The following is a 25399-nucleotide window of genomic DNA, read 5'->3' on the forward strand; positions in this document are numbered from 1 at the left end:
TTCGCTCCCCGATCCGGCACCGGCGGGCCACTGCCCATCCCCGGTCCTTATGGTTCACGTCAATCAGCCCCTCCTGCAGACGGTCACCACCGTCTGACAACCTTGCCGTATGTGCCCGGGCCATGCACCCGGACACGGTCAGTCTCCTCCACTACCACTTCATTTCTCCACTTCTCAACTCTCCAAACTCTACTGCCTTCCTTTTCCCGCCTCCAGGACTGTGAACTCCTCGGTGGGTGGGGCCAACCGCCTGGCTCCACCCCCTGGTGTGGACATCAGCCCCTGGAGTGAGGCAACAAGGATTTTTGTTTGACCTAGATGTGCCTAGCCGGGGTGTGGGGTGTGTTGTTGCAGTACCTGTGACGTCCTGGCTTGTCCAGGGCACCACATGTTGCGTGGTTTGTCTGGGTGTGGAGTGCGTGTGTGTGTTTTGGGGGGAGGTATGTTTTGTGCAGTGTGTGTGTTGCGCGGTATGTGCGTATATTTATGTATGCCGCGGTGTTTGTGTGTTGGGTGTTGTGTGTGCGGCGTTGTCTGTGTGTGTGTGGGTGTCTGTGTAGGGCAGTGTTTGTGGTTCCCAGTGTGTGTGTGGTGTGTTGTGCGGGTGTGGCGGTGTGTGTGTGTTTTGGGGGGAGGTGTGCACCCCTCATCGTGCTCCATCCCCCATGCTGCGCACCTCCCATCGTGTTCCATCCCCCATGCTGCGCACCCCCCATCATGCTCCATCCCCCATGCTGCACAGCCCCCCATCGTGCTCCATCCTCCATGCTGCACACCCCTCATCGTGCTCCATCCCCCATGCTGCGCACCCCTCATCGTGCTCCATCCCCCATGCTGCGCACCTCTCATCGTGTTCCATCCCCCATGCTGCGCACCCCCCATCATGCTCCATCCCCCATGCTGCGCACCCCCCATCGTGCTCCATTCCCCATGCTGCACCCCCCCCATCGTGCTCCATCCTCTATGCTGCACACCCCCCATCGTGCTCCATCCCCCATGCTGCGCACCCCCCATCGTGCTCCATCTCCAATGCTGCACACCCCCATCGTGCTCCATCCTCTATGCTGCACACCCCCCATCGTGCTCCATCCACCATGCTGCGCACCCCCCATCGTGCTCCATCTCCCATGCTGCGCACCACCCATCGTGCTCCATCCTTCATGCTGCACACCCCCCATAGTGCTCCATCCTCCATGCTGCACCCCCCCATCGTGCTCCATCCCCCATGCTGGGGCCGCCGGGGGCGGGTCCGACCGTGGCAACGTGTGCCGGGGGCGGGGCTGAGCGGGCGAGGCGTCAGCGTATGCTGGCTCCCTGCACATGTGTACCGGGAGCCGGTGTACGCTGGTAACCATGATACACATCGGGTAACTAAGGGAACCGCTTCCTATAGTTATGCGATGTGTATCATGGTTACCAGTATGTCCGCCAGGTGCGGGGCCGAGTGTGCCAACGTGTGGCGGGGGTGAGCGGGTGAGGCGTCAGCGTATGCCGGCTCTCTGCACATGTGTACCGGGAGCCGGTGGATGCTAGAGCGGGGCTGAGCGGGCGAGGCGTCAGCGTATGTCGGCTCCCTGCACATGTGTACCGGGAGCCGGTGTATGCTGGAGCGGGGCTAAGCGGGCAAGGCGTCAGCGTATGCCGGCTCCCTGCACATGTGTACCGGGAGCCGGTGTACGCTGGAGCGGGGCTGAGAGGGCGAGGCGTCAGCATGTGCCGGCTCCCTGCACATGTGTACCGGGAGCCGGTGTACGCTGGAGCGGGCGATGCGTGTGGAGGTCTGGGGCGAGCGGCTAATCCATGCGGGGGGCGGGGCCAGGCCGAGGCAAGCGGCCAATTCATTGGGGCGGAGCCAGACCAAGCCCAGAGCGGCCAATCCGTGGGGGGGCGGGGCCAGGCCGAGCCCAGCGGCCAATCGGACAGTTGTCACTTTTATGACACTGTCACGGTGACACTGTCACGGTGACACAATTTTGGAGCAAGACAGACAGACAGACATAATAAGGCAGTTATAGATATATATATATATATATATATATATATATATATGTATATATATACTGTATATACTGTATACGGGTATATATACTGTGTATATATATATATATATATATATATATATTATATATACATATATATATATAGATATCATATGACCTCCATCTTGGGCCATTCATGGTAAAAATGTCCTCTGTCCTCTGTTACTGGTAAATACGTTTCCCTTCCTGGTGAATATGTCCCCCATACTTGGTTTATATGTCCCCCATCCTGATATATGTGTCCCTATCCTGGGTCCCTTTCTTGTAAATATGTTCTTCATCCTGTTGAATATGTTCTTATTCTCTGCCCCTTACTGGTACATATATTTGTTATTCTTACTCTAACATATAAAAAATAAAAAAATTCTACTCACTTTCCTTCACTTCCATGTTGCATGGTATCCTTCTCTATAGCCAGAGCAGTGGCCTCCAGCCAAAGTCGGCATACCTGCTATCGTGGCTCATGATGTCACAGCCATGAGCCCAGTCATGGCCACGCTGATGTCAGCTTCCAGTTTCTGTTTACTCATCGGCCCCTTCTACCCCTGGGCCCTGTCGCAGTCGCTACATCTGCAACAGTGATTATTATGCCCTTGCCTACCCTTTATACCTGCAGGAGCTTTTATGGCATAGTATTCTACATCCAAGGGAATTATTAAGTTGTTTCTCCTATTTCAGCTGAAATAGATTATTATACTACTATTTCTACTATATTTGGGAGCCCATTTGTCAAAAAATCTTATAAAGTCAGACACTCATGTAGTACAAGAGTGCCTTGCTCACGATCTCCACCCATGTTCATCCCAAAGGTGTTCAATGGGGTTGAGGTCAAGGCCAGTCAATTTCTTTTACATCAAACTCATACAACCATGCCTTTATGAACCTTGCTGTGTGCATCAGAGAACAACCATGCTCAAGCAGATAAAGTCACTCTCCATCCAATTGTGAAAAATGTCATGGTATACAGACTTTTAAGAGGTTGTCCCCTTTCAGAAAAGGTATGTACCAGGATGAAGTTTGTTATAAGAAAGAAAACACATGGTTTTACTAACTATTCTTGAGTGAAGATCCAAATGTCTGCTTCCAGTGTCTGGCTTTGTCTATGGTGCTGATGTTACTTTAATAGTGCTGCAGCCAATCAGTGAACTCAGTGGCTCTACCTGTGTATGACCCCTCAGTGTCGCATCCAATACCAGTCACACAGACACAGATTTTATGAATGGGGACAACACTTGTAAGATTTCCCTTCACTGGAACTAAGAGGCCTCGGACAACATATTAAAAACAGCATAGCATTATGTCTCCTGCACCAAGCTTTACAATTGGCACAATGCAGCCATTAATGTTCTGCTAGCCTTCACTGAACCCATAATTGTACATCAGACTGCCAAATTGAGAACCATGGTTTCTCACTCCACAGAAAACTACTCTAGTTGTGGGTGCTTTTCATCACTTCATCCAACACTTAACATTTTGCTTGGAGACAAAACTTTGCATGCAGCTCCTCAGCCACAGAAACCAATGCTAGACAAGGTTTCCAAAATGACAGTTATTGTGTTAGCAGAACGTTGACATCTTTTATAAACTGTGTGCCTCAGCATTCGGCAATCATGCTCTTTAATTTTCCACGGAATGACGCTCTGTGGTTGATATGTTATGGTTCCTAAATGCTTCCACTTTTCCATAATTTGTTTTTTATTTCTACTCAATAGCGACACTAATATGATGTTGAAATGTGCTGTGATTAAAAATAAAAAACCTTTTTAGCATTTTTGTTAAACAATCATTTTATTTCAGCAGCACCGTGAATGTAATGTGTTTTATCCAACTAGATCCAATATTTCCTAGAGGAACTATCCACCAGCCATGGGGCAGATACAGCAGTTTTTTTTCATGCTTACTTAGGAGTCGTGCTTGTCACAACTCCACTGGGTGACCGTTAAAGAGTTTTTCCATTTCTAATATCACCCCCTTTCTTTTATCCTAACTCTCCCTAACTAACACTTTCCTAATTTACTTCTTCAATGTTCTTTGCTCCTGTAAGCGAATCTGTAACAGGCTCGAAAATACCTTCATTGTTGTAATAGATTTGATCTTTAAGGCTGCAGACTGGAATCAGATCAACTTAGTGGAGTAAGTTACTGATGGGGCCGAGAGAAGAGTGACGTGTGATCTGGGCATGCGTGCCCAGTCTGCTGTCCCTCACATAGTGGTAGCCCCGCTCCCACCAATGAAGTGCTCAGTTGATCCAATTCCGGTCTGCAGCCAGAAAGATCAATACTACCACAACAAAAAAGGTATTTTAGAACCTCTTAGAAATAAGCTTACGAGAGCAGAGAACATAGCAGAAGTATATTAGGAAATTATTAGTTAGGAAGAGTTAAAATAAAAGAAAGGGTTACATTAGTAGTAGAATTTCTCTTGAACCAAGTGCTTACCCACTGTCCGTCCTTAGGGTATCACAATATTGAGCGCTCTGTTTCGAACTTAAAGATTCCTTCACTTTCCAATAATGCCACTTACAAAAGATTATGGAATAGTTAGGTGGGAAGAAATCTGATAAACATACAGTACTTCTTTAAATAGTGTCATCACATTACAAGGCTACTTTCAAATGCAGGGAACTCAAATACCCATTTTTTGCTAGTTTTATTTAAAGACAGACTGTGGTGTATATTATACACTTTTGGCAATGGGGTTTGAATGAAGAACCTAAATTCATTTATTAATAAGTGTGATCCATAACTTTTGTTGATATCTCACCTTGCTGTATCACTACGCACGTGCAGACATGCCATTGGTGCAACCTGTGCAGCCAGACAGGGGCCCGAAATATAAGGGTGTACAATTTCACCTCTAACACAGGTGGACTTGTCTTTTATAATGAGCTATTGGACTGCAAGAGGCCCATGCTGTCATGACTGCTGCTAGTCCCTGCAGGGTTAAGTATGGTGGGCGGGGCATGCCCTGTAGTGCATTGATTTGGGACTCATGCTGCATTATCTTGGCATGGTTTCCCCCGGAATGTCGCCAGTGATAGCTCCCGTATTACAGCGTGCGCTTCTGGTTTTGTGAGTTCCCTGATCCGTTCTGCTACCCAGCTGACCTTTCTCTGACCTCCGTCTCCTGTGTTTTGTTTGGGTTCCCTGTCTTCCTAAACCCGGTCCTGTCTTCCATCCCGGTCCCTGCCTCCTCCATTGCTCTGATTAATCTCCCGTATTCTGACTTCGGTGACGTTACCTGACCTTGTCTCTGCTTCCTGCTTTGGTACCTACGTGCTCTCTCAGGTCCTGACTCTCATGCTTCCATTCGGTTTACGGCCTGCGCATTCCCCCTGTTCTGATGTGACCTCCTGGCACTGACTCTATTTACTGACTACTCCTTCTCTGTGTGTGCATCCCTGTGAGCTTTGCTACTGCTTTAGGCCCCCTTCACACGTCCATGTCTCCGGAACATGTTTGGTCCATTTCCTCACGTGCCGGAGACACGGGCACACGTAGACCCATTAAAATCAATGTGTGTTTTTGCTATGGACCGTGTGTCCGTGTGGAGCATAAGTCTGCCCGTGTGCTCCACACATAGACATGTTAGTTTTTCTCTGGCATCACGGGTGTCACATAGCCCGCACACGGACCGCACGGATGTGATCCATGTGACACACAGCGGAGAAAACACACGTGTTGGTAAAAAAAAATAAATTTCTATACTCACCTGTCCCCAGTGCTGCAGTCACTGCTGCTGCTGTCACTTGCTTCAGACCCCCGCTCATTATGCTCTTCGCATATTCACTCTACTGCGGGCGAAAGCAGCAGCAGCAGGGAGTCGGCAGGACTGGAGACCGAAGATCAGCACCACGGACAGCAACGCCAGGACAGGTGAGGAGAAAGTTCCCGATCTCCGTGTGTTATCACGGATAACACATGGAGAACACACGTTGTGCCATAAAAATGGCACACGGAGGGATATACACACCTTTGACACGTCCGTGAAAAATGTGCGTGATTTTCACGGGCGTGTGAAGGGGACCTTAGGTAGAGTTGTGTCCACTTGGCTTCTGTGCCTCCTGGTGGAATCCTGACACATTATCCTTGCAGTGGGGCCTCTTCTGTCCGTGTCTTCCCCTGCTACTCCCTACTATTCCTTTACAAAAGTTAGTCCTGATATAATCCCTTTAAATGTCCATCTTAGAAATGATACTTTGACTGTATTGTTTCAAAAGTATTTGTCTATCAAATTATATATCAGACTACAATGTGCATTTATTTATGATTTTCTGCAATTTCAACTGAGATTTTTACTCAAAATACACAATGTTGACTTTCTTTGACCATACAAAGAGCTGATAGGTCCATATCTGTATCCAATATTGTACTGTTAACGCAAAGCTAAATACTGTTATATTAATGCCTCATTGTTTCATTGTCAAGATTGAATGGTAAAATTCAGTAGGAAAATATTCTGTAGGAAGACTGTGAAGCACACTGAAAACATTAATGCCATTTCTATGCTTATTTGCAAATTGCAGGATTTTCCTACAATGAAAATCAAACTCTGTGGAAAAACAACTTGAAGCCTGTGCTGCGAAACTATTATAGCAGCCCCTAGAGGACACTATTGCTTTATGAGTTTGCTTGATATGAAATGCTTTTTAATGCAAATGCTTATCATTATATGGGAGAAAATGTCATTTTAAATTATTTCAACCATCCTTTTTTGTTTCATCAAATGAAGTATCTAATATTTATAAACACTCAATATCAGTATCGATCACATCTAAAGTACGATATGAAAATTTATCACATAGTGTAACAAAGCTGTGTCCACACTGAAGCTCACGGGCTCCGTCTTTAGCTACATTTGATGAAAAGCATAGTGCACCATTTAGTGCTAGTCTTGCCAGAAAAGAACCATGAGGAAGCCCATTATAATACAAATGGGTTGGTAACTTTCTATGGTATGCATTGCAGTTTACGTCATTTTTAATTGAAACTATTGGTGAGACTTTGAACAGAGGCTCAATGGGAACACGTCACATATACATATGCTATTACCCTGCAGATAGGGGGTCAATCTGCAGATTAATAGCATTTGAACTCAGCCTGATGCCTCTACATAGAACCCAGCTGCTGGGAGGAAAATAACTTTATGACTGCAGGTAGCGTTCAGTTTTGAGTCACAAGGGCGGCGCTGGAGTGTATTCAGTCACTGCTCTGTGTATGTATCCAAGGCCTACACACTGGCTGACAGCTGGTTCTAATGCTGAATGGGCTGAGCAGCTGTCAATCAGTGAGAGGGGTGTGGTACATACACAGAGCAGTGACTGAATCTGGGGCACCCCCAAGTCTCGAACATTTCCTGGAGGAATAAAGCTCTTTGAGGGTATGTGCGCACGTTGCTTTTTACCTGCTTTTTACCTGCTTTTTTGCTGCTTTTTCTTCTGCGCTGTTTAATGCCAAAATGGATGTGTTCTTCTATTCAAGCAAAGTCTATGGGAATTTGGGTTTCTTGTTCACACTATGTTGTTCAAAATGCTGCCTTTTTGAGGCCGAACTTTGGTCAAAAACTCAGCTTTTCAAAGAAGCAACACGTCAATTGTTTTTGCCATTTGGGTTTTGCACTGCAAAGCTGAGTTTTTGACCAAAGTTCTGCCACAAAAAGGCAGCATTTTGAACAACATAGTGTGAACAAGAAACCCAAATTCCCATAGACTTTGCTTGAATAGAAGAACACATCCATTTTGGCATTAAACAGCGCAGAAGAAAAAGCAGCAAAAAAGCAGGTAAAAAGCAGGTAAAAAGCAACGTGCGCACATACCCTTACTCCCAGCAACGAGGTTTAATGTGCAGGCGCTGGGCAAAATTCAAACACTATTATCCTGCAGATTAACCCCATATATGTAGGTAAATAGCATTTTTACAGGTGATAGATTCCCTTTAAAATGAACATCATTTATCAAAACTAGCATATAAATTGGACTTGTTGCCAAAAAGTTTTCAGGTCAAGTTTTAATTTCTTGACGGAAATTTTTCACCAGGTTTATAGCTGTATGTGGCCTGTGTGCTGGTAGAAAATATGGTGTTTACGTTTGTGTCATGTCTAATGCATGCTTTATGTGGCATTTGCGCTGTGGTTGTGTAGAGTGTGCGGCGGTACACTTTACTTATAATATGTTTCTTATGTGTGCTCTGTTTGTCATCTGTGTATATGGTAAGTATGCTGTGTACTTACATGGTGTGTGGACTGTAATACTAGGGGCAGCAGAGGAGGGGCGTCGCTGGGCAGGAGAGTGTGCATAGCTGTGATTCTATTATTATCCCCTTTTAGAAAGGTGAACCAGTGCATAATTATTGAACAGGGGCCCATTAGATAGATAGATAGATACTGGAAAGGTAAGGTGGCTGTCATTACAAGCTTCTCACTCGAAGTGGCCTAGCCAGAGCAAACATCATAACTATGGTAGAGCAGGGAAACATGTTCTCCCTGCACTACAGCTCTCTGTTCTGTATGCTGCAGGTCACTTTAGGTTTGCAGCCTACAGAGCCACCGTAAGGCAAACAGACGAACCCCAAGCAAGGGCGAGCACCATTCTGATGATGTCATCACTTTACTCTGCCTTGCCTTTGTCTCTGTATGCCAATAGACTTAGGTTAGGTGAGTATATGATGTTTATTTTCTATTTTAATAGTAGTAGGAAATCTGTGAAGCACCATACAGTAGATACATGGAGCTTTTTTTGCATTATACTGTTTATAAGGGATCACATGTGTTCACATGCTGGACTGGTTGATTCTTGCAGCAGGCACCATTACCTGCATTAATGCCCTTAATTCTATTTATGAAAGTCCCCTGAGGAGTCCATCATGGACGAAACGCGTCGGGTAGTTCATGGGATTAAGAAAGGGTATAACCAGCTTAGGAACCACTGTGGCCTGCCCTTGTTAGGGCAGGAGTTGGGATCATAGCACTCAGCGACAGATGTAGGACTGTAGGTCCCGTTATGGAATTGATGGAGGCCTGGACTCAATGAACGGCTGATCCCTAATGACGGCACATCTACAGATGGGTGAGACCGTTCTTTGTTATACATCACCACTGTGATATTTTGTTAAATGTACTTATACATATTATGCTATCAGACTAATGATATTGTGGATTTGTTATATGCCCACTAGCATTTTAATGAATATGAGCCACTGCTCATGTATTCATATATTTTTAGAGGCATTTTTTTGATCCACTAAATCTAATAGCATTATATGGATTAACTGTTGCATATTACTTGGTGTCAACTATAGTTTATACGTTACTAGATGTAGTCGAGTGGTGGGATTGTTGACAACCACTGTGATCGCCTATATTGGTTTGAAGTGGGGGTGTAAATTGATACTACTGATCCCTAGACTTCACCATCAATTGGTATTTGTCCTGAATCAGTTTTGAATGGTGCATTTCCATTCATTTTTACATCGAGCACATATGAGCACAAGAGCCCTTTCTAGTGGGTGTTATTATTTCAGTAAATTACATAAAGGTTATGTTTTAATAACCCTTTCAGACCTCTGTACTACTTGCAATTTGGTCTATACGATAATGAGGCTTTGTACAACATCTATAGTGTGTTGTTGAATTGATTGCTATTTCTAATCATGTTAACTTCTGACTGACTGTCTGTCTGACTTTTCACTATCTGACAAAATGTCGTCCGTCCACTCCACTAACTAGCCCCTCCTCTTCCCTGGTTTCTGACTAGTGGATTGGATGAGTCCCAACCAATAGGTGGCCATCCATCAGTTCCATCTCTAGCTGTGTGTTTGGGGGATTAATAAAATTGTGAAAGAGGGGGCTTTTTTGTCTTTTATTTAAACTAAAGGATTTCTCAGTGTGTGTGTTTATTCACTTTGCTTACAGGTTAATCATGAAAGCTGCCTCATAGACGCTGCCATGTTTAAGCCTGGGCTTAAGTGGCAGCAATGCGCTGCCATTTAACTCGTAATTACCCTGATTGCCACCGCATCACGGCAATCTGGAAGAGCCGGGGACACTCCGGGACTTCCGCATAATGGATGCGACAGTCCCGGGGCAGCTGCGGGCTTTTATTCTTGGCTGCGGGAGGGGGGGGGACTTAACCATGGCCCTCGCCCTCCCCAGCCTGAGAATACTGGACCGCTGCTGTGTGCTTACCTTGCTGAATGGTAAAAATACAGCGGAGCCCGCATTTTTTTTTTTTATATGTACGTTTGATTTGTATGTGTATTCTATATGTCTGTGTCTGTGTGTGAGTGCGATATGTGTGTTTACTATATGTCTGTGTGTGAGTTTGATCTGTGTGTGTTCTATGTCTGTGTCTGTGATATGTGTGTCTGTTTATTCTCTTCCTGTCATAATGACATGAGTTCCCTGTAAACCGCAGGCAGTGATGAACATTACCGCAGGTAAATCGCGGCTATACGGGGGGAATACCGCACATCATTTGCTACCTGCGGTATACCAGCGGTATTTCACGATTACATTACAGTGAATGGAGTGAAATACCACAGGTACCTGCGGAAAAGAAGTGACATGCACATTTTCTCAAGAAATTTTCTCTAGAAAATTCTGCAGAAAGAATGTTCTTGAGAAAAAAATGCTGTGTGCGCACAGCTATTCTTTTTCCCATAGGTTTTGATGGGAAATGTCTGCAGAAAGGTTACAAACATTTCTCTACTAGCTAACACGGTACAAAGATATATTTTACCTGTATCAAACATTTCTCAAGAAATTTCTGCAGCAAAACCGCGTGTAAAAACACAGTGTGCGCACAAGGCCTAAAGGCTGCTGGGTCATCACACTATGTACTGTATATGTAAGTTATGGTGACATTATACAGTGCATAGGGGAGTTGTATGCATATTGTCACATATAAATGTGTTTTGCCCACCTTGTGCCAAAATCCTTGCCATGCCTCAATTATAGAGCATTTTTTATGCTGCTTGCAACATTTTTTTCTACTTAAAGGGAACCTGTCATGTTAAAAAATACTATTAACCTGCAGGTATAGGGTTCATCAGCAGGTTAATAATATTCTAAGCCTGCCCGGTGTTGGCACATCAAACTGCTATTTGGAGGAGAAGAACTTTAGGCAGTATTTTGGTTTCAGTTAAGGGGTGGTGCCGGCGGTTCAGTCACCTCTCTTTATATGGAGATTGGCAGGTGTAACCAAACCTCCACATTGACTGACAGACACTCATCATTAGAAGATGGTGTCAGTCAGTATGGAGGGTGTGGTTACAGCTGCTGCTCTCCATACACAAAGTGGTGACTGAAGCCGTGCTGGCATGGCCTCAATGACACGAATGCTGACAGGAGGATTGCCATGCAGGTTCAGATTAACCCTATATCTCCAGGTTAATAGCCTTTTTCCATGTGACCAGTTCCATTTAATGGAAACAGGGAACTGTTTACATAGAATACAGGGAACAGTATACTCCCAATAATGCAGTATGAAGTGAACAATAATTGAAAAGCTAATGTACCATCGGCTACTGTAAAATCATGATTGTCCCTGTTACCATATATGTTGTACTGTCCGTAATAAAGGTAAATAATTATTTTTCACCCATTCTAATATAGAGGTTAGATAATTTGAACATCTTATTTTTCTAAGAACCTTTGGGCTATAAGGTAAATCCCATTCGCTGTACTTTACTCATAGACCCAGCAGAGAATATAGGCTGCTATTTTGGTAGCCTATATTCTGTTAATGCACTACAGCCAGAGGCAGTCATAAACTTCTAAGAGATGTAATGTTAGCCTACATTTTTAGTGCTTGTAATCTGGTAAAGCCTCCAGGCACAGTGCAGAAAAATCGTAATTCCCTCCAGCCTTGATGGCTATTATCATACCACTTATATTAGGAATCAGATACTTATGTCATTAATATCAATCCAAAGGTATATTGGCCAACAAGAGGATAATAAGAGCCATCAGTTCTTATAACACGTTTCGAACATTCCTCATAGAATCACAATGTTGGAATATTTCTTTCTTTAATGGTGCATGTCCATACTCAATTTCAGAATGTGCAGTCAGTTCTGTTATTGTCAGACTGTTTGCAGATTTAACTAAGAAAATTGAAAAGTTCAGTTGTTAATTTTAGAAAAAAAAAATTGGAACAGGAATAACAGAGGGTAAACACAAAGTAAACTTCTTAGACACAACAATTATTTTTATTTCATGGCATATATATGAGATAGATAGACAGGGAAAGAGACAGAAAGACAGGAAAAGAGACAGACAGACAGACAGAGAGAGACAGACAAAGAAACAGACAGACGCAGATAGACGCAGACATAGAGACAGACACAGACAAAGAGAGACAGGGAAAGAGATAGAGTGATAGATTAGAAAAGAGATAGAGAGAGACAGACAGAGACAGACAGGGAAAGAGACATACAGGGAAAGAGATATAGAGACAGACAGGGAAAGAGACAGAGAGACAGAGACAGACATGGAAAGAGACAGACAGACAAAGAGATAGAGAGAGAGAGAGAAAGACACAAACAGAGAAAAACAGACAGACAAAGAGATAGAGAGAGAGAGAGAGAGAGACAGACAGAGAAAGACAGACAGACACAGACAGACGGAGACAGAGACTGGGAGATAAACAGTGAGACAGTTACTATCCTGGGCAACGTCGGGTGCTACAGCTAGTATATATATTTAAATGTCAGGAGGACAGAAATGCCCAACAGCTGTAAATCTAACATATATTCACTCATACTAGTGCCCAATGCTTGACTATATCCATAGCATTCCCTACTCTGTGAGCAATGCAAATCTTCTCTGCTTACTTATTTTCCACATTCATCTCTAGTCTTTGCTTTATCAAACCTATTTTTGATGGATTTGGATTTCCAGCAAGCAGAAAGTGTGATCTTTGGAAAGTGTGTGTCAGGCCTAAAATTCCAGTGGTATCTAAAGATTGCATGTATAAATCGAGTTACTGCATATTGCAAACTTACTGAACACAAGAATTACACTGAAAGATTTATTTTTCAAGTTGGTATTTTACCTCTTTGATGAAGTTCATGAAACGGTTGCCAAACCTCCAAGCTTTATGTCGATGGCACTGCAATGAGTTGACCGTCATCTGGGGTGCCCGCTGATAGCAAACAGATACTATATGAACCGCGTCGTATGTCAGAGCAGCATCTGTCTAAAATAAAGGGGAATGGCATTGGGATTGACACGAATCTCACAACTACATATGGTATATACAGTGTTCACATAAAATAGAACAGCCGACATGCTCATACAGTCAAGTTTGCCACTAATGTTTTACTTAAAGGGGTTGTCTGCTTAAAACAAATTATTGACTAACAACAGGATAGATGATTTTTTTGCTGATTGACGGGAATTATGCTGAATGGTAGATTGGGACATTTTTGTCCACAGTACAAAATAGTTTGGCAGGTAAGACATCTGACCACTGCATCATTCATTCTCTATGGGTTGCTGGAAAAAGTTGAGCTTAGCATTCAGTAGTCCCATAGGGAATTAATGAAGCATGGATTGAGCTCTACTGCTTCATCATAATGGGGGTAAAAGTGTTCCATTCTGTCAATCAGAGCAAGTCCCAGCAGTCAAGCCATCAGAAATTGACAAGTTATCAGCTCTCGACACAAGCGGTGCAGTTCAAGGTCTCTTTACTCACTGCTCACACATTCAGCCATTGGAAAGTACTGATCCCTGCTGTGATGGGCTCTAGCCAATCCCGGATACTTTGGAGGTCACCACCAGTGTTGTGAAATGTGAGCCTTTCCTTCTTGCGCTGTATCTGGTGAAGCCCTGTGACTTGTAGTACTACAGAGACCCGTGTCATGAGTTTGCTTCCCGTCCCGTATGACAGGCAGCGCGAGTCTGTTATTGGGCTGGATTCTGGTCACAACCCCTGGCTCTGTCTGCTGCTGTGCCCCGGGCACTTTAGGTGGGCAAAGGGACATGCAATCCCCTCACCTGATTTTGCTGGTGAGACTTGAAGCTCCTACCAACCTGGGGCTCTGCACCCCAACTGTGCTGGTCCTGAGGGAGCTATCAGCTCTTACCTCAGCGACCGTGTTCTCCTGCGTCTCACATCTTCTTTGTCCATATCTGTTCTCAATGAGTGTGTGTGTGTTGCCTTGCTCCCCAGTATGTAGCTCCATTCCCCAGGTACTGACTTTGTGAGCGGGCAAAGTCCCGTTCCCATAGCAGCCAACCCCCCACATGTATCCTAGTCAGTCCCAGTGGCTGGCTATTAAGCTGTATGTAGTGTGAAATGTGATAAACACCGGTGATAAACCTCCTCCACATCCGAGAAGAATACTGCACCTTAAGTGAGGTGCAGTACACTGTGGCACCTGAAGCCGCAGGGGTGCCACACATGGACTGCACATGGATGATATCCGACAGCCGTCAATTTTTTCATAGACCTATAGACTTGCATTGACAAGTTTCATCTGACTTGGATCAAAATCAGACATGTCTCTGTGTTTTAGTATAGACCACTCAATCAGCAAAAATACACAGAGGTAAACAGGTTCACAGACTATAACAGGTAGGTGTTCTATCCTTAAAGTAAACCTGTCACAAGATTTGGGGCCTATAAGCTGTGGCCACCACTAGTGGGCTCTTATATACAGCATTTTAACATGCTGTATATAAGATCCCAGGCCTCTGTGTAGAACATAAAAAACACTTTATAATGCTCACCTAGGAGGTCACTCCTGTGCAGACTGGTCAAATGAGTGGCACCGTTCTCCGGTGCCTCCTTTTTTGGCCATCTTGGTCTTCCTTCTTCTGAAGCCGGTATGCATGACGTGTCGGCACTGAGGTCCTGCGCAGGCGCACTTTGATCTGCGGCACTACCCATTTGACCAGTCTGCACTGGAGCGACCTCCTAGGTGAGCATTATAAAGTGTTTTTTATGTTCTACACAGCGGCCTGGGCTCTTATATACAGCATGTTAGAATGCAGTATATAAGAGCCCACTGGTGGTGGCTGCAGCTTATAGGCCCCAAATCTGGGGACAGGTTCCCTTTAAAAACACGGGTACAACTCGTAGGTGAGAAATTGAGGCCTTACCCTACTTAGACATTCTCTAATACAACCTAAGCAATAGTAAAATAATGATCTATAGAGTATTTGGTCTGATCAATCTATTGATATGTCTGTTTTAGAACATACTTGTCTTAGCCATGACATAACAATTCTGGAGCATCTTTTCTCATAGCTCTGCACTGTGACATTTCTCTTTTATTCCTTCAGAAAATGTATTGTTGTGAACTTATTCTTTCTTATTCTTAACAGAATCAATATTTCCAGGAGCAAAAACAGAAGAACTGCATAATGCAAACTTGTAAGAAAGGATGTTCCCGAATTAATTTGTGACAGATCCAAATATTTGCTAAATTAGACATGTCAGGAGGGGCGAGCACCATAACTTGGTGCTCCTAGATTCCTGTGTGTCATCCATTCTTAAATTCTTAATCTTCCTTTTTCAAAGTATGATGACTGTTATATAATTTGTGCATACATCTAAGGAATAATGGGAAGAACTGCATAGTATTGGTCACAATGTATACGAATAGGAACATAAAGACAATATTCTTATTAATACGTCTTGTGCGTTACTGTACAATATATTCTAACTAGATAAACGAGGCAAAAAAAAAAATATATTCCAAAATTTACATCTTAGACTTAAAATATTTTCATTGGCTTTTACATATTGTCTTTGCATTGTCACAAAAACCTAGACCATTTCATTTGTTATTTCTTAATTTTATTTTATTTTTTTATTAACTTAGTTATTTTAGTTTACTTTTTTATACTTTAATTGTGTTTTTAGAGCATGCATTTTAACATTTAGACTTAAGGCAATTGGTAAAATATTCATAAATATGATTTAAGTAAGAAATAGTTAATTTCCAGGGTAAACTACTTCAATTTTTGAAAGGTAAATACTATTTGAAAGAAACAGAATTGGAATCAGAGTTAGTGCCATTTCTGAACCTGATCCAAAACTGCGGCAGTACATTGGCCCAATGACCTGGAACCTCTGAAGCTGCCAATGTATCATCCACTGAGTGTATATGTGACCTCCTTACTGCAGGAGCAGATGATAAATAACACTGGAGGCTAGTGGCATCTGGACTCCGAAGAGGTTGTGATTAGAGGTGGAGCTCACTCCAGAGATACAACCACAGGCTACACAGAAAATTGCATGTCTGGGATTCTCCAAGCGCAAAAGATATTTGTAAAATACATAGGGTCACAGAACCATGTCAGGAAGCGAAGAAAAAGCTGGAGATAAATTATGGGGTGATAATAATGTCCAAGAAAATGAACAACGTTAAAGAACAAATGCTCCTATTACCACCGGACACCCTCAAAACTAAACACAGGGTTAGGAGAAAAACCAGTTTAGGTTTGAAGAAAGAAAGAAAAGCACCACTGGATAAAGATCAGGTTCCAATTTCATAAATTAAGGTTTTACTTACTCAGTTCTCCTGTTACTGACAATCAAATGCAGCATGTGCCGAATACCACAATATTTCACAAAAAGACATACAGTATGTATGAGTATGTTTGAGTTGTATATACATCTTTCTATTTTAATAATGAATATATTGTATAATATACTTTTTTAAATTTTATCAATTAAAGTAAATCTGTCACCAGTTTTCTCATTATATATACATTATGTCTACATTACTAAAACTGAATTATACCTGATTCGATTGGAGTCTTTGCTTAAAAAATTCAGGCTAGAACGACTGTAAAATCCTATTTTGAAAGTTTAAATGCCTGCAAATAAGCTAGAGGTCTAGCGTAATATATGCAGTTTGTTTTGTAAAAGTGGATTCATTTTTTCAGCTTAGATAAAAAAGGCTATTCAGCTTCTAAAAAAATAAATATGTAAATCATAAAAAGATAATAAAAATAGTAGCACATACTAATGGATTTCCTGGTCTTTGTTTTAAAGGGAACCTGTCAGCAGATTTGGGGCCTTTAAGCTGCGGCCACCCCCAGTGACCTCTTATATACAGCATTCTAACATGCTGTATATAAGAGCCCAGGCCGCTGTGTAGAAGATAATAATGACGTTGTAATACTCACCTAGGAGGTCGCTCCGGTGCAGACCGGTTGGATTGGTGTCTCTGTGTCCGGTGCCTCCTCTTTCGGCCATCTTTAACCTCCTTCTTCTGAAGCCTAGGTGCATAACGTGCCCTACGTCATGCACACGCGTGGGCATTGAGGTGCTGTGCAGGCGCACTACAATACTTTGACCTTCCCTGCCCAGGGCAGATAAAAGTGCGCCTGCGCAGGACCTCATTACCGCCCTGTGTGAATGACGTAGTATGCGTCATGCACCTAGGCTTCAGAAGAAGGAGGAAAAAGATGGCCGAAAGACGATGCACCGCACCCAGGAACGGAGACACTTATTTGACCAGTCTGCACCGAACTGACCATTTAAGTGAGTACTGTAAAGTCATTTTTATGTTCTACACAGCGACCTGGGCTCTTATATACTGTGTGTTAGAATGCTGTATATTGTAGCCCAGTGGCTTATAGTTACCAAATCTGGTGACAGGTTCCCTTTAAGTGGGTAGTATGTCTTTGTTCTTAAAGGAACCTGACAAGTCCCCCATGCCCTCCAATCCAACCCTACCTGTGGACATGATAATATAATTTACAGGGAGCCTGCATGATTTTGAGGTCTCTGCAAATTTCGTGCATACAAGCGGCATTCTTCACTAACACCATTGCATCTTTGATGTCGGGTGTATGCATCCCAGCTTCAGAAAGGCGCACTGCTCATGTCCAAAAGTGAAACCACCATCTTTTTCACTTCCAGACATTCTGGAAGTCAGGAAGTAGAGGAGAAATGATCACAGTGCAGAAAGCCACGCACATGGATGGGATTTGCAGAGAGCTGGAGATGACACAGTCATCATTGTTACCATTCCTACAGAGGGTCGGCTAGTCTGGGGAACTAATGCCCCATCAACTAGTCAGAGGCTTAACATATCAAAAAGTCTTTTTTCAATATGTGTTTAGGTGTCAGGCAGAATAAAGAGCTCATTAGGCAGGGTATTTAGTAATAAATATATAAATGAAGGAGGGAGGGCATGAGGGACCTTTCAGGTTCCCTTTAAGGGTATCAGACACATGCCATGATATACTGCCATTCCTCCTGAATGTTGAACCTTGGTACCAGTAGTACAGTACAGAATTGACCAAAGTGGTTAAATACTGGTAGCTTATAAATCAAGAGTACCACTAAAGTATTAGTACTGGATCAATGATAAATGGTGAGGTGAGTATGGTTTGTGTCCTTTTATGACATATGCTACTTTTTCATGCTACTAGATTACTGTCTAAAAGGGTAGTCTCCTTTTATTAATCAGGAATTAATTTCTCCACAACCTCAATGTTTCCAGCTAGCTAGGAAACAGTGTGCTCCTGATTGATTAGCAGTATGGACCAATTCATGGTTGTACCTTCTTAACTGTGTGTTGTGTTGTATGCGCAACGAAGAGGAGGATTTGACTTTGCTTCATTGAATGAATGTAGTGGCATGACACCAAAACTTGCCAGATCGAGAGATCCAGCCAACTTCAGAGAAAAGCTTTTAAACTCTACAGCAAAATTATAAGCACTGGACTCCTTGCCTAAGAGAACAGCCATAACCAGTAATTTACGCAATGAGTAGTAGACAATAAAGTTAAAAATCTACTTCATTCTTGAAAGTAAAGAGAGTTTTAAACAACAATATTGCATATTTGCTTGATTTTACTTTTTATATGTATCAATTTAAAAGGAGTCTGTCGGAATGATCCATCTCTGCCAAACTGATTAAATAGTCACTTTGCTCTCTGAAAGCTAATGTCATATATATATACCTATACTTAAGCCCGCTTTACACACTTCACACACTACAAAATATCTTACGATGTATCGTAAGGTACATTGTAGTGTGTAACAGCTACATGCGATTACGAATGAATGGTAAAACGTTCATTGCACGCACGTCGTTCATTCCTCATGAATTAAACGTCAGGTTTAGAGATGAGCGAACCGGTCCCGGTTCGGCTCGAGGACGGTTCGCCGAACAGAGGTCCCGTTCGAGTTCGGTTCGTCGAACGTTCGACGAACCGAACTCGAACCGCATAGGAAACAATGGCAGGCAATCACAAACACAGAAAAACACCTAGAAAACACCCTCAAATGTGTCCAAAAGGTGACAAACAACTCACAACACAACACAAACACATGGGAAAGTGACAAGGACATATACTCATGCGAAAACAAAAGAGCAGGACAAGGAAAAAGAGGAGACACAGATATAGGCATGGAACGCCCTTCTAAAATCATGTAAAACACCGCAAGGTGACTCCAAGCGGAGTCTCCCTTTTTTCCAAAAATTGGGCCACACAGACACTCACCCCTTCAGTGGCAGCACTTGTGCCCCAGTTGTGCACTTCACAGCTAGATTTGCATCTAGCACATTCAAAAATACGCCATACTTAACCGTCCCCAGGATGACACCGGGGTAGGTAGCAAAGTCTTTCCTGATCCCAGCTCTGTTCATCTTGGCTTCTTTTAAAAACAATGTAAGCAAGGGTTACTACAAGCGGAGTCTTCCTTTTTTCCAAAAATTGAGCCCCACACACACCCACCCCTTCAGTGGCAGCAGTTGTGCCCCAGTTGTACAATTCACAGCTAGATTTTCATCAAGCACATTCAAAAAAACGCTATTCTTAACCGTCCCCAGGATGACACCGGGGTAGGTAGCAAAGTCTTTCCTGATCCCAGCTCTGTTCATCTTGGCTTCTTTTAAAAACAATGTAAGCAAGGGTTACTCCAAGCGGAGTCTTCCTTTTTTCCAAAAATTGGGCCCCACACACACCCACCCCTTCAGTGGCAGCAGTTGTGCCCCAGTTGTACAAATCACAGCTAGATTTGCATCAAGCACATTCAAAAATACGCTATTCTTAACCGTCCCCAGGATGACACCGGGGTAGGTAGCAAAGTCTTTCCTGATCCCAGCTCTGTTCATCTTGGCTTCTTTTAAAAACAATGTAAGCAAGGGTTACTCCAAGCGGAGTCTTCCTTTTTTCCAAAAATTGGGCCCCACACACACCCACCCCTTCAGTGGCAGCAGTTGTGCCCCAGTTGTACAAATCACAGCTAGATTTGCATCAAGCACATTCAAAAATACGCTATTCTTAACCGTCCCCAGGATGACACCGGGGTAGGTAGCAAAGTCTTTCCTGATCCCAGCTCTGTTCATCTTGGCTTCTTTTAAAAACAATGTAACCAAGGGTTACTCCAAGCGGAGTCTTCCTTTTTTCCAAAAATTGGGCCCCACACACACCCACCCCTTCAGTGGCAGCAGTTGTGCCCCAGTTGTACAACTCACAGCTAGATTTGCATCAAGCACATTCAAAAATACGCTATTCTTAACCGTCCCCAGGATGACACCGGGGTAGGTAGCAAAGTCTTTCCTGATCCCAGCTCTGTTCATCTTGGCTTCTTTTAAAAACAATGTAAGCAAGGGTTACTCCAAGCGGAGTCTTCCTTTTTTCCAAAAATTGGGCCCCACACACACCCACCCCTTCAGTGGCAGCAGTTGTGCCCCAGTTGTACAATTCACAGCTAGATTTGCATCAAGCACATTCAAAAATACGCTATTCTTAACCGTCCCCAGGATGACACCGGGGTAGGTAGCAAAGTCTTTCCTGGTCCCAGCTCTGTTCATCTTGGCTTCTTTTAAAAACAATGTAAGCAAGGGTTACTCCAAGCGGAATCTTCCTTTATTCCAAAAATTGGGCCCCACACACACCCACCCCTTCAGTGGCAGCAGTTGTGCCCCAGTTGTACAATTCACAGCTAGATTTGCATCAAGCACATTCAAAAATACGCTATTCTTAACCGTCTCCAGGATGACACCGGGTTAGGTAGAAAAGTCTTTCCTGATCCCAGCTCTGTTTATCTTGGCTTCTTTTAAAAACAATGTAAGTAAGGGTTACTACAAGCGGAGTCTTCCTTTTTTCCAAAAATTGGGCCCCACACACACCCACCACTTCAGTGGCAGCAGTTGTGCCCCAGTTGTACAATTCACAGCTAGATTTGCATCAAGCACATTCAAAAATACGCTATTCTTAACCGTCCCCAGGATGACACTGGTGTAGGTAGCAAAGTCTTTCCTGATCCCAGCTCTGTTCATCTTGACTTCTTTTAAAAACAATGTAAGCAAGAGTTACTACAAGCGGAGTCTTCCTTTTTTCCAAAAATTGGGCCCCACACACACCCACCCCTTCAGTGGCAGCAGTTGTGCCCCAGTTGTACAATTCACAGCTAGATTTGCATCAAGCACATTCAAAAATACGCTATTCTTAACCGTCCCCAGGATGACACCGGGGTAGGTAGCAAAGTCTTTCCTGATCCCAGCTCTGTTCATCTTGGCTTCTTTTAAAAACAATGTAAGCAAGGGTTACTCCAAGTGGAGTCTTCCTTTTTTCCAAAAATTGGGCCCCACACATACCCACCCCTTCAGTGGCTGCAGTTGTGCCCCAGTTGTACAATTCACAGCTAGATTTGCATCAAGCACATTCAAAAATACGCTATTCTTAACCGTCCCCAGGATGACACCGGGGTAGGTAGCAAAGTCTTTCCTGTTTCCAGCTCTGTTCATCTTGGCTTCTTTTAAAAACAATGTAAGAAAGGGTTACTCCAAGCAGAGTCTTCCTTTTTTCCAAAAATTGGGCCCCACACACACCCACCCCTTCAGTGGCAGCAGTTGTGCCCCAGTTGTACAATTCACAGCTAGATTTGCATCAAGCACATTCAAAAATACGCTATTCTTAACCGTCCCCAGGATGACACCAGGGTAGGTAGCAAAGTCTTTCCTGATCCCAGCTCTGTTCATCTTGGCTTCTTTTAAAAACAATGTAAGCAAGGGTTACTCCAAGCGGAGTCTTCCTTTTTTCCAAAAATTGGGCCCCACACACACCCACCCCTTCAGTGGCAGCAGTTGTGCCCCAGTTGTACAAATCACAGCTAGATTTGCATCAAGCACATTCAAAAATACGCTATTCTTAACCGTCCCCAGGATGACACCGGGGTAGGTAGCAAAGTCTTTCCTGATCCCAGCTCTGTTCATCTTGGCTTCTTTTAAAAACAATGTAAGCAAGGGTTACTCCAAGCGGAGTCTTCCTTTTTTCCAAAAATTGGGCCCCACACACACCCACCCCTTCAGTGGCAGCAGTTGTGCCCCAGTTGTACAATTCACAGCTAGATTTTTATCAAGCACATTCAAAAAAACGCTATTCTTAAACGTCCCCAGGATGACACCGGGGTAGGTAGCAAAGTCTTTCCTGATCCCAGCTCTGTTCATCTTGGCTTCTTTTAAAAACAATGTAAGCAAGGGTTACTACAAGCGGAGTCTTCCTTTTTTCCAAAAATTGAGCCCCACACACACCCACCCCTTCAGTGGCAGCAGTTGTGCCCCAGTTGTACAATTCACAGCTAGATTTTCATCAAGCACATTCAAAAAAACGCTATTCTTAACCGTCCCCAGGATGACACCGGGGTAGGTAGCAAAGTCTTTCCTGATCCCAGCTCTGTTCATCTTGGCTTCTTTTAAAAACAATGTAAGCAAGGGTTACTCCAAGCGGAGTCTTCCTTTTTTCCAAAAATTGGGCCCCACACACACCCACCCCTTCAGTGGCAGCAGTTGTGCCCCAGTTGTACAAATCACAGCTAGATTTGCATCAAGCACATTCAAAAATACGCTATTCTTAACCGTCCCCAGGATGACACCGGGGTAGGTAGCAAAGTCTTTCCTGATCCCAGCTCTGTTCATCTTGGCTTCTTTTAAAAACAATGTAAGCAAGGGTTACTCCAAGCGGAGTCTTCCTTTTTTCCAAAAATTGGGCCCCACACACACCCACCCCTTCAGTGGCAGCAGTTGTGCCCCAGTTGTACAAATCACAGCTAGATTTGCATCAAGCACATTCAAAAATACGCTATTCTTAACCGTCCCCAGGATGACACCGGGGTAGGTAGCAAAGTCTTTCCTGATCCCAGCTCTGTTCATCTTGGCTTCTTTTAAAAACAATGTAACCAAGGGTTACTCCAAGCGGAGTCTTCCTTTTTTCCAAAAATTGGGCCCCACACACACCCACCCCTTCAGTGGCAGCAGTTGTGCCCCAGTTGTACAACTCACAGCTAGATTTGCATCAAGCACATTCAAAAATACGCTATTCTTAACCGTCCCCAGGATGACACCGGGGTAGGTAGCAAAGTCTTTCCTGATCCCAGCTCTGTTCATCTTGGCTTCTTTTAAAAACAATGTAAGCAAGGGTTACTCCAAGCGGAGTCTTCCTTTTTTCCAAAAATTGGGCCCCACACACACCCACCCCTTCAGTGGCAGCAGTTGTGCCCCAGTTGTACAATTCACAGCTAGATTTTTATCAAGCACATTCAAAAAAACGCTATTCTTAAACGTCCCCAGGATGACACCGGGGTAGGTAGCAAAGTCTTTCCTGATCCCAGCTCTGTTCATCTTGGCTTCTTTTAAAAACAATGTAAGCAAGGGTTACTCCAAGCGGAGTCTTCCTTTTTTCCAAAAATTGGGCCCCACACACACCCACCCCTTCAGTGGCAGCAGTTGTGCCCCAGTTGTACAATTCACAGCTAGATTTTCATCAAGCACATTCAAAAAAATGCTATTCTTAACCGTCCCCAGGATGACACCGGGGTAGGTAGCAAAGTCTTTCCTGATCCCAGCTCTGTTCATCTTGGCTTCTTTTAAAAACAATGTAAGCAAGGGTTACTCCAAGCGGAGTCTTCCTTTTTTCCAAAAATTGGGCCCCACACACACCCACCCCTTCAGTGGCAGCAGTTGTGCCCCAGTTGTACAAATCACAGCTAGATTTGCATCAAGCACATTCAAAAATACGCTATTCTTAACCGTCCCCAGGATGACACCAGGGTAGGTAGCAAAGTCTTTCCTGATCCCAGCTCTGTTCATCTTGGCTTCTTTTAAAAACAATGTAAGCAAGGGTTACTCCAAGCGGAGTCTTCCTTTTTTCCAAAAATTGGGCCCCACACACACCCACCCCTTCAGTGGCAGCAGTTGTGCCCCAGTTGTACAAATCACAGCTAGATTTGCATCAAGCACATTCAAAAATACGCTATTCTTAACCGTCCCCAGGATGACACCGGGGTAGGTAGCAAAGTCTTTCCTGATCCCAGCTCTGTTCATCTTGGCTTCTTTTAAAAACAATGTAAGCAAGGGTTACTCCAAGCGGAGTCTTCCTTTTTTCCAAAAATTGGGCCCCACACACACCCACCCCTTCAGTGGCAGCAGTTGTGCCCCAGTTGTACAATTCACAGCTAGATTTTTATCAAGCACATTCAAAAAAACGCTATTCTTAAACGTCCCCAGGATGACACCGGGGTAGGTAGCAAAGTCTTTCCTGATCCCAGCTCTGTTCATCTTGGCTTCTTTTAAAAACAATGTAAGCAAGGGTTACTCCAAGCGGAGTCTTCCTTTTTTCCAAAAATTGGGCCCCACACACACCCACCCCTTCAGTGGCAGCAGTTGTGCCCCAGTTGTACAATTCACAGCTAGATTTGTATCAAGCACATTCAAAAATACGCTATTCTTAACCGTCCCCAGGATGACACCGGGGTAGGTAGCAAAGTCTTTCCTGATCCCAGCTCTGTTCATCTTGGCTTCTTTTAAAAACAATGTAAGCAAGGGTTACTCCAAGCGGAGTCTTCCTTTTTTCCAAAAATTGGGCCCCACACACACCCACCCCTTCAGTGGCAGCAGTTGTGCCCCAGTTGTACAATTCACAGCTAGATTTTTATCAAGCACATTCAAAAAAACGCTATTCTTAAACGTCCCCAGGATGACACCGGGGTAGGTAGCAAAGTCTTTCCTGATCCCAGCTCTGTTCATCTTGGCTTCTTTTAAAAACAATGTAAGCAAGGGTTACTCCAAGCGGAGTCTTCCTTTTTTCCAAAAATTGGGCCCCACACACACCCACCCCTTCAGTGGCAGCAGTTGTGCCCCAGTTGTACAATTCACAGCTAGATTTTTATCAAGCACATTCAAAAAAACGCTATTCTTAAACGTCCCCAGGATGACACCGGGGTAGGTAGCAAAGTCTTTCCTGATCCCAGCTCTGTTCATCTTGGCTTCTTTTAAAAACAATGTAAGCAAGGGTTACTACAAGCGGAGTCTTCCTTTTTTCCAAAAATTGAGCCCCACACACACCCACCCCTTCAGTGGCAGCAGTTGTGCCCCAGTTGTACAATTCACA

At 43.9% G+C, this 25399-nt stretch overlaps 1 protein-coding gene across 1 annotated transcript in view; it reads right to left on the bottom strand.

The window, feature by feature from the left end:
• Positions 1 to 25399, bottom strand: part of GRIK3 (glutamate ionotropic receptor kainate type subunit 3) — a 1015705-nt gene that overhangs the window by 407116 nt on the left and 583190 nt on the right. Inside the window, exon 7 of the mRNA XM_075336050.1 lies at positions 13090 to 13233. Within this exon, the coding sequence (XP_075192165.1) occupies positions 13090 to 13233 (144 nt within the window). The remainder of the gene's footprint in view (positions 1 to 13089; positions 13234 to 25399) is intronic.

The sequence above is a fragment of the Anomaloglossus baeobatrachus genome, chromosome 2, assembly GCF_048569485.1.
Source record: "Anomaloglossus baeobatrachus isolate aAnoBae1 chromosome 2, aAnoBae1.hap1, whole genome shotgun sequence".
In the NCBI taxonomy this organism is placed as follows: domain Eukaryota; kingdom Metazoa; phylum Chordata; class Amphibia; order Anura; family Aromobatidae; genus Anomaloglossus; species Anomaloglossus baeobatrachus.